This window comes from Oratosquilla oratoria, chromosome 12, assembly GCF_046742065.1.
Source record: "Oratosquilla oratoria isolate Oo_2021 chromosome 12, ASM4674206v1, whole genome shotgun sequence".
Classification (NCBI taxonomy): Eukaryota; Metazoa; Arthropoda; class Malacostraca; order Stomatopoda; family Squillidae; genus Oratosquilla; species Oratosquilla oratoria.
This window is the reverse complement of record NC_134788.1, coordinates 72,857,883-72,867,882: the sequence shown is the minus strand read 5'-3', so window position 1 is coordinate 72,867,882 and position 10,000 is coordinate 72,857,883. Positions and strand designations below refer to the sequence as shown.

Here is a 10,000-nt window from a genome sequence, read left to right as displayed (position 1 = left end):
CCTGGGTCACAGCATTATAGTTGCTGTGCCTTTTAAAGGCTCCGCACGTTGTTGCATGGGCTCAGGCGGGAAACCCGCCAGCTAACAACGAACTTTCAACTGAGGAAAATTCTTCTGGCCCCCCAAAAAAGTGATCGAAGAAACTAACAACGTATATCCATTTCCGTTAGTATACGCAACCCAGATACAGTATGTTCAATATTGGGTGTCATGATATATACAATTACTGACACCTTTTCATTAGTTTATCGGTGTTATATATATATATATATATGTATATAGATATATACATATATATATATATATATACATATATTGTATATATGTATATAGATATGTATATGTATATAGATATATACATATATATATATATATATATATATACATATATTGTATATATGTATATAGATATGTATATATACATATATTGTATATATGTATATAGATATGTATATATACATATATATATATATGTTATATACATATAAATACATATATATATATATATATATATATATATATATATATTTATATACATATATATATGTATATATATACTGTATATATATATATTTGTGTGTGTGTGTGTGTGTGTGTGTGTGTGTGTGTGTGTGTGTGTGTGTGTGTTTTGTGTGTGTTTTTGTATGTGTGTGTGTGTGTGTGCGTGCGTGTATGTGTGTGTGTGCGCGTTCATGTGTATGTGCCTGCGTGTGTGTGTGCGTGCGTGTGTGTGTGCGTGCGCGTGTGTGTGCGTGTGTGCGTGTGGTGCGTACGTGTGTGCGTGCGTGGGTGTGGGTGTGCTTGCGTGTGTGTGTGTTTGTGTGGATGTGTGAGTCTATCGGCGAGTACCATAAAATCCAATATTAGGACTTATTTTGCTTGTCTTTTTTCAATGCCAGGAATATGGAAGATTGAATAACGCTGATTCACCAAAGTAGCTCAATGTGGCGAACTAATAAGAACATTTAGACATACAAATGTCACGTACCATGTTTTCTAAATGGAATGATAGATAGCGTAATAAGAATATAAATGATAATCACAAAACGAGAAGATAGTGTTTATGTATTTGAGGGAAGACTATGCACCTGTGGCCAATTTATTGAATGTAATGAGTTAATGAATTTGATAGTTATAAAAGTAAACTTGGTGAATGCTATATGAATTATGTTTGTGCGTGCAACAAGTTACTTTGAAATTGTACCTGTATATATAGTATATATAAATGATAAGCTTAAGGCATATAACAAATATAGAATAAAGGAGTTAATGAAGCTGATAGTTATAAAAATAAAGTTGATAAATGCTAAGTAAATTGTGTTTGTGCGTCCAATAAGTTACTTTGAAATTGTAGCTGTACATACAGTATACAAATGATAAGCTTAGAATATATAAGAAATATAGAATAGAGGAATATGTGTACATGTTAAGATATGCATATATACATAAAGTTGATGAATCCTACAACGATTATGTTTATGCATCCAATAAGTTGTTTTAAAATTGTAGCTTTACATACAATATAGAAATGATGAACTTAAGAAATGTAGAATATATTTGTATATGCAAAGATATATCTATATGCATATATTGGTGATGCGTGGGAGGCAGGCAGGAGATTATTTTTCAGTCATGTTGTGTGTGCAAGTTATGACAGCTAAGAAGCGGAGAGGGGAAGAAGTAAATCTCCAAGATTGATTGATTGGGAAGTTAAAATGAAGAGAAAAGACAAAAGGCTGAAGACAAAGAAAAAAAAGTGATAGTTGGTGCTGTCGCGATCAGAAAGTAGAGAAATGGAAGGAGAGTAATTATCACACGTAGATAAGTGTTGCGAGCTTGCTTCAAACAATGCCTCGACCCAGGATTTACCCGCGCGGTGTCCACACAAAGCCTTGACCTGGGGTCTTTCCCGCGCGGCTGTTAGCGTGGGTATGCTAACCTCGGATCGCGACCGCGCATGCGCGGTTGTGTGTATTGTTACTGGTTATGCATTATTCTAGTTAGTTAGGAAAGTAGCTAGTTCCAATTATGATTGCTGAATACCTTTCAAGAGTATTCTTATTGTTGCTGCGTGCCTTGCTATGTGTGCTGGTGACTACAGAATGTATTATGATTCTGTACTACGTCGCCGCGTGGTGACGTCTGGCAACTCTCTTCACGCTGACCTCTGTTCAACTCGGCGTGGCTTGGGTTCGCGTCACTTCTCTTTCTACCCCTGACCCAAGTGGTCATGTCTCACCATTATCCTAAGTATTGTGTACCTTAAGTTAAGAAATAGGCTTTAGCTAGGTTGTTAGTTGTGATGTAGTATTCTTGTATTAATTAATTATCACTTAATAATTAGGTATTTTTATACATCACGCTTTTATTCAACCCCCCTCAGTGACAAGTAGAGTTCGTTGTTGTAGTCATATTTACGTAGACTGCAACAAGTGGGGGCCCGTGCCTGGATCACGAACCATTACAAATGTGTGCTATACGCACTTAGAACTCCATCGCAAGTGCTTTATTACGTGTTTATGTACTGTGTATTGTGTGTGTGCGATTGGAGATATCTCGCGGTAAGCACTAGTTGGTTATTCTTTCTCATTTGAACTCACATAACGACTTGTCACTGTAGCTAGGTTAGCCTATTGTGTTTAAATTGTGCTTAAGGTTGCCGGGTAAAAAATGGCAGACGTTGAACAATTCTTAACAGCCCCTACATTCACAGCCCTACAAAAACTTAAAAAGACTAAGCTTACGGCTGTTGCTCGGCGCCTCGGATTGGAGGGATACTCCAGCTTGTCAGTACATTCGTTGAAACAGAGGATACATGACCACCTCGTGGAAAATGAATATTATGACGAGCAGGAGAGCGACCCCCCATTTCAGGGAGCCGGGGAGACCCAAAGCCTTTTAGAATTAAAGCTGGAAATTAAAAAACTCGAGTTACAAGTGGAGACTATAAAACAGGGACCGGGGCAGGCTCAAACAAATAACACTCCCACATTTAACATAAACCACTTCCTAGGTAGTGTTCCTAAGTTTGATGCAGATGAACCAGACAGGTTTTTTGCCTGCTTTGAAAGAACGGCTAAAATGAACGAGTGGCCGTACGATAAGTGGACTCAGCTCGTCTATCGGTCATTTACCGGTAAGGCTTTAGATGTCTTCTCCGCTCTCTCCGACGAGCAGGTTAAAGACTATGAGCTGGTTAAGACCACCGTGCTTACGAGCTATCAACTTGTTCCTGAAGCCTATAGACAACAGTTTAGGAAACGGAAAAGAGAAAGCCAAGAAACATACGTCGAATTCTTTCGGCGCAAACACACACTCATACACAAATGGATAGAGAGCGAGAATGCCAAAACTCCCTCAGAAATAATTGAGTTAATTCTGCTCGAAGACATCCGCACCAACATTCACCCAGACCTACGAGCCCACCTCGACCAGAGAGGTATCCGCACACTAGCTGAGGCAGGCCCAGTGGCGGATCACTTTTGCCTCACTAATCCTAAGGTACATTTCAGACCCACTCCCTCGGACCAAAGACCCCCACCCTCACAACCGCGGGCCAGTCCCCTTCTTCCCATGTCAACACCACAGGCAGCAGGACCTCGGATGACTACAGGATTCCCATCATCTACCTCAGGTAAGCCCGTTGCCCGTGAGACAGGGGGACCCAGCGTTAATAGTGAGAGGAAGACTTTCTGTAAATATTGCAAGCGGTCAGGTCACGAGGTTAGTGACTGTTATAAACTTATAAATAAGAAGCCCTCTCTTGTAGGAACCCCCTCTCTCTCGATCAATGTGGCAGAACAGACGGAAGTAAAGTTGGATCTCCTTTCTCCTACTAATAACCGACCTGTTGCCACCGCTAATTCTTCTCCCACATCATCTCCATTCGAACCATATTGCTCATCTGGTTCCGTAGCTCTCACACAGTTCAGTGAACCCATTCCCCTTAAGATTTTGAGAGACACAGGCTCTGCCTTATCTCTAGTGGCTAAGGATGCTGTCCCCTCCATAGAGACGTGTTATACCGGAAATTGGGTATTAGTGAACGGTTTAACCGGGGGATCACGTTTCCCACTGTGCATGTTATATTTGCGTTCCCCTATCACATCCGGTTATGTCACTTTAGGAGTAGTGGATAGGTTACCTGTAAAAGGCGTATCTCTCTTGATAGGGAATGACCTCGCTGGAGGAGTGATGTTACCTAATGCCGTGGTTTCATCACGTCCCTCTGTTGAGAACAATACCAGCCAGTTAGAACAGGAAATTCCTGGGCTATTTCCTGCGTGTGCAGTCACTCGCAGCATGAGCCAAAGGGAAGGTGCCGAAAGTAGTGAGCTTGTCAGTGGAAGACTTGATGATGTAGATCCTTCCTTGCCTTGTGAGGAGTCGGAAGTAGACTCCAGTCAAGTAGACCTCCCTGAGATTGGTTTAGGAGAGTTTTTTGAAGATCCCTCACCGGCAGAGAAAACTAAGAGTAGCTCTGATGATGATAGTGTCATGGCCCTGGCTAGTTTTAGTTCTTCGCCAGTCACTAGGAGTTAGATCATTCAGCTCCAGGCAGAGGATCCTGAACTAGCCAGCTTCCGTAGTAGGGCGGTTAGTGAGTCAGAAGCTGAACGAGAGGCCAGCTGCTACTACACCAGCTCAGGTGTATTGCTGCGGAAATTTCGCTCACCCGTCTCACCTGCCAACCACCCATGGACAGTTCACCATCAGATTGTAGTTCCCCGCCCCCTACGCCAGGATATTCTTAGTATCGCCCATGATGGCGTAGGCGGGCATTTAGGAGTCAGAAAGACCTACGCCAAAATTTTGTCTCATTTTTACTGGCCCAAGCTAAAGAGAGACGTCAGTACATATTGCCGTACGTGCCGTCCCTGTCAGGTAGCTGGGAAACCTAATCCCACGGTTAAACCGTACCCACTACAGCCCATACCCGTAGTCAAAGAGCCCTTCAGGAAAATAGTTATCGACTGCGTGGGACCTTTGCCCAAGACCCCCCGTGGTTTTCAGTTCTTGTTCACGATTGTAGATTGTGCGACACGCTATCCTGAAGCCATTCCCTTGCGCCGCATCACGGCGAAGAATGTAGTTCGAGCCCTGATTCATTTCTTTACCCAAGTGGGCCTTCCAACAGTGGTGCAGTCGGACCAGGGATCCAACTTTACCTCCCGCTTGTTCAATCAGGTGATGGAAAGCCTGGGTGTCAGGCAGTCGAGGTCCTCGGCCTATCACCCCCAGTCACAGGGAGTAGTTGAGAGATTTCATCAAACTCTCAAACGAGTCCTACGGACTTTCTGCATCGAGACTGGGCGGGATTGGGACGAGGGAGTAGATCTTCTGTTGTTTGCAATACGCGACAGCGTGCAAGAATCGCTAGGCTATTCCCCCTTCCAATTAATATACGGTCATGAAGTACGGGGACCTCCTAAGGTACTGAAGAAGTTACAACTTGCTTTAAGTCTTGCTCATTCAAATTTAGATTGTGCGCAGACAAAGATGAAACAACAGTTTGATAGGTCTCATAGAGCTGAAGACAGATATTTCGCTGTAGGGGACCAAGTTTTGTCTCTTTTGCCCTTGAATAATCTCCCTTTACAGTCTAAGTATAGTGGACCATATGTAGTCTTAGAGCGCCAAGGGCAGGCCAACTACGTGATACACACCCCAGATAGGCGAAAGAAAAGGCGCCTAGTGCATGTGAACCTCCTCAAGCCTTTCCACGATCGTGATGAGGCTGAGTGCAATAGGGCGGAGCCCGTGTGTATGGTAGTGCCGGAAGAGAGTGATGCGAGTGACGAGTGCTTCTCGGTAACACACAGTGCGACAGGGCCTAAACTGGATAACTCGACTATCGTACGAAACCTGAGTGAGAAACTGAAACATCTCTCTGGTGCTCAAGTGGAGGATATCCAATCCTTTCTGACGGACTTCAAGGGCGTCCTGGGAGATACCCCCCGCCCCTGTTCGACGCTGGAACACGACGTGGGTACCGAGGGGGCTCTTCCAATCCGCCAACGCCCCTACCGCCTGAACGCCTTCAAGAGGGAGTACCTTAGGGCCGAGGTGCAGCGTCTCCAGGAGCTAGGTATCGTGGAACCCAGCCACAGCCCTTGGGCCTCCCCAGTTGTCCTGGTGCCCAAACCCGACGGCTCGATGCGTCTGTGTGTCGACTATCGCCGCGTCAACGCCGTGACAAAAGCTGATGGATATCCCCTGCCGAGGATCGATGACGTCATCGACGATGTGGGTGCAGCGCGGTGGGTGACGAAGTTGGACCTGCTACAAGGCTACTACCAGGTTCGACTAACGGAGCGCTCGAGAGCCATCTCCGCTTTCGTCACGCCGGAGGGACTGTATCAGTTCACGGTCCTCCCCTTCGGCCTTAGGAACGCCCCTTCCACTTTCCAACGCCTGATGAACTTCATCACGACCGGGTTGGAGGGCGTCCGCTGCTACCTTGACGACATCGTTGTCTTCGGAGATACCTGGGAGGAGCACCTGGACCGGTTGAAGACCCTATTCGCTGCGCTGGCGGCCAACAGCCTGACGGTGAACCTCGCCAAGAGTGAGTTCGGCCATGCTCAAATCACCTTCCTCGGACATGTGGTAGGGCAGGGCGGAACGAGGTCCGGCCTGTCGCCGCCAAGATCGCAGCCATCCAACAGTATCCTGTGCCAGCGGACAAGAAGGCTGTGATGCGGCCTGGCGGGTTATTATAGACGGTTCTGCCCAAACTTCTCAACCGTTGTAGCCCCGATGACCGACCTCCTGGGAGGCAAGAAGGTTTTCAAGTGGACCCCCGAGTGCCAACAAGCCTTCGAGAGCCTCAAGACCCTGATGTCTGGAGCGCCCGTATTGCGCGCACCTGACTTGCAAGCGCCCTTCATTTTGCACACCGATGCCAGCGACGTCGCAGGAGGGGCCGTGCTGCTACAGGAAGGCGAGGAAGGAGCAGTACAACCCGTCGCCTACTACTCCAAGAAATTCAACAAACACCAGAGGAACTATGCCACCGTGGAAAAGGAGGCGTTATCCTTGTTAATGGCCCTCGAACACTTTCGCGTGTATCTCGGGAGCACTCTACATCCGATACAGGTGTTGACAGACCATAATCCGCTTACGTTCGTAGAGCGGATGAGACATACAAACCAGCGCCTGCTGAGGTGGGCGTTGGCTATTCAACCGTTTAATCTAAAAATCAGGCATATACCCGGAAAATTAAACCTTTTAGCAGACTCACTCTCTCGTGCTCCAGCCCTATAGGTATACTGTTTGTGTTTATTTCCCACGTATACTGTTTGTGTTTATTTTCCATGTACACTGTTGTGTTTATTTCACATGTATAGTGTTGTGTTTATTTCCCATGCATACTGTTTGTGTTTATTTCCCACGTATACTGTTTGTGTTTATTTCCCATGTACACTGTTGTGTTTATTTCCCATGTACACTGTTGTGTTTATTTCACACGTATACTGTTTGTGTTTATTTCCCATGTATACTGTTTGTGTTTATTTCCCATGTACACTGTTGTGTTTATTTCACATGTATACTGTTGTGTTTATTTTCCACGTATACTGTTTGTGTTTATTTCCCATGTACACTGTTGTGTTTATTTCCCATGTATACTGTTTGTGTTTATTTCTCATGTATATTATTTATATTCACCTTGTGTCATGTTCCACGTATACTGTGCATTTACTGTGTGCATTTCTCATGCGCTCTGTGTATGTTTATTTTTGTGGATTACCAATGTGCCCATTTTAGGTGTATGATTCATATTCGCCTCCCGTTCGGGAGACTCTTCTTCTTTTTGGGGGAAGGTGTTGCGAGCGTGCTGCAAACAATGCCTCGACCTAGGATTTACCCGCGCGGTGTCCACACAAAGCCTTGACCTGGGGTCTTTCCCGCGCGGCTGTTGGCGTGGGTACGCTAGCCTCGGATCGCGCGCGGTTGCGTGTATTGTTACTGGCTATGCATTATTCTAGTTAGTTAGGAAAGTAGCTGGTTCCAATTATGATTGCTGAATACCTTTCAAGAGTATTCTTATTGTTGCTGCGTGCCTTGCTATGTGTGCGTGTGACTACAGAATGTATTATGATTCTGTACTACGTCGCCGTATGGTGACGTCTGGCAACTCTCTCCACGCTGACCTCTGTTCAACTCGGCGTGGCTTGGGTTCGCGTGACTTCTCTTTCTACCCCTGACCCAAGTGGTCATGTCTCACCATTATCCTAAGTATTGTGTACCTTAAGTTAAGAAATAGGCTTTAGCTAGGTTGTTAGTTGTGATGTAGTATTCTTGTATTAATTAATTATCACTTAATAATTAGGTATTTTTATACATCACGCTTTTATTCAACCCCCCTCAGTGACAAGTAGAGTTCGTTGTTGTAGTCATATTTACCTAGACTGCAACACTATGCATCTGTGGCCAATTTATTGAATGTAATGAGTTAATGAATTTGATAGTTACAAAAGTAAACTTGGTGAATGCTATATGAATTATGTTTGTGCGTGCAACAAGTTACTTTGAAATTGTACCTGTATATACAGTATATATAAATGATAAGCTTAAGGCATATAACAAATATAGAATAAAGGACTTAGTGAAGCTGATAGTTATAAAAATAAAGTTGATAAATGCTATGTCAATTGTGTTTGTGCGTCCAATAAGTTACTTTGAAATCGTAGCTGTACATACAGTATACAAATGATAAGCTTAGAATATATAAGAAATGTAGAATAGAGGAATATGTGTACATGTTAAGATATGCATATATACATAAAGTTGATGAATCCTACAACGATTATGTTTATGCATCCAATAAGTTGTTTTAAAATTGTAGCTTTACATACAATATAGAAATGATGAACTTAAGAAATGTAGAATATATTCGTATATGCAAAGATATATCTATATGCATATATTGGTGATGCGTGGGAGGCAGGCAGGAGATTATTTTTCAGTCATGTTGTGTGTGCAAGTTATGACAGCTAAGAAGCGGAGAGGGGAAGAAGTAAATCTCCAAGATTGATTGATTGGGAAGTTAAAATGAAGAGAAAAGACAAAAGGCTGAAGACAAAGAAAAAAACGTGATAGTTGGTGCTGTCGCGATCAGAAAGTAGAGAAATGGAAGGAGAGTAATTATTACACGTAGATATGTTGCATATACATTTGGTGATACATGGTGACTTGCGAGTCCTGAGAATGAGAGATACAGTTAAAGAGTTAGCATATATAGAGCGAGGTGCGTGAGTGGTGTATGTATATGTTTGGAAGTGGTGAGTTGGCAGTGAGGGTGAATGAATTAATGAGATGGAAATGATGGTGAATGAAGTGTTGTGTTGAGACGTTGGGTCGTGCGTTGCATTTGTGAGATTTGATGTTTTTGTATGTTTGACAGCGGTAGGTAGGGGTTGTGGTTGGTAGCCATTGTTAGGTAGGATAAAGGAGATGTAAAGAGCAGCAGCAGCAGGAGGAGGAGGAGGAGGCATATTGGTCGTTACGAGGGGGGTGGGGGGCTGCTTGCGAATTGAATGGGGGTGTAAGGAGTGTCAAGTGTCAAGAACCACTGACTTACTTTAAGTGTCAATTGTATTTAAAGTTACCACTTGAAGAGGTAGTTTGTTGGAAAGATTTACGATGCGGTTAAAGAAAAGATTGCTTGGTGTTTGATCTGTTATGGACTCTTTTGTAGCCATGATTATTTCTTGTGATACTAGTACTACGGGCCACAATCAAATAATGGTCTATATTGATATTAAGGAAGCCATGAATAAGTTAGATAGGCTTAACGCTCTTGATAGGGTTTATTTATTACGAGGTCGATAAGTATTTGTGGCGAAGCTGGTTTAGATTGACCAAGAATCCTAGGACAGAGCAGACAGAGAAAGTGGAATATGAGCCGTTTGTTTGTAGTTAAATTGGTATCAATGAAAGCAAAAATGTAGGACAGAAAGAGAAGAGAGGATAAATAGATACCAAGAGCAGCATCTGG

The 10,000-nt window shown here is 43.6% G+C and overlaps 2 protein-coding genes across 2 annotated transcripts in view; one reads left to right on the top strand and one right to left on the bottom strand.

Annotated features, from left to right (window-relative positions):
- Window positions 1–10,000, bottom strand: part of LOC143032019 (uncharacterized) — a 428,918-nt gene that overhangs the window by 11,376 nt on the left and 407,542 nt on the right. The window lies entirely within an intron of this gene.
- Window positions 2,671–6,699, top strand: LOC143030516 (uncharacterized). The gene is made up of 2 exons (XM_076193667.1): window positions 2,671–4,537; window positions 4,706–6,699. The coding sequence occupies exons 1-2, from the start codon at window positions 2,671–2,673 to the stop codon at window positions 6,697–6,699; spliced, it is 3,861 nt and encodes a 1,286-aa protein (XP_076049782.1).

Excerpts from the sequence above, each read along its gene's own strand:
- LOC143030516 (XM_076193667.1), top strand. The coding sequence starts at position 2,671 with ATGGCAGACGTTGAACAATTCTTAACAGCCCCTACATTCACAGCCCTA. Across the intron at positions 4,538-4,705 it reads TTCTTCGCCAGTCACTAGGA|TTCACCATCAGATTGTAGTT; the intron begins GTTAGATCATTC and ends ACCCATGGACAG.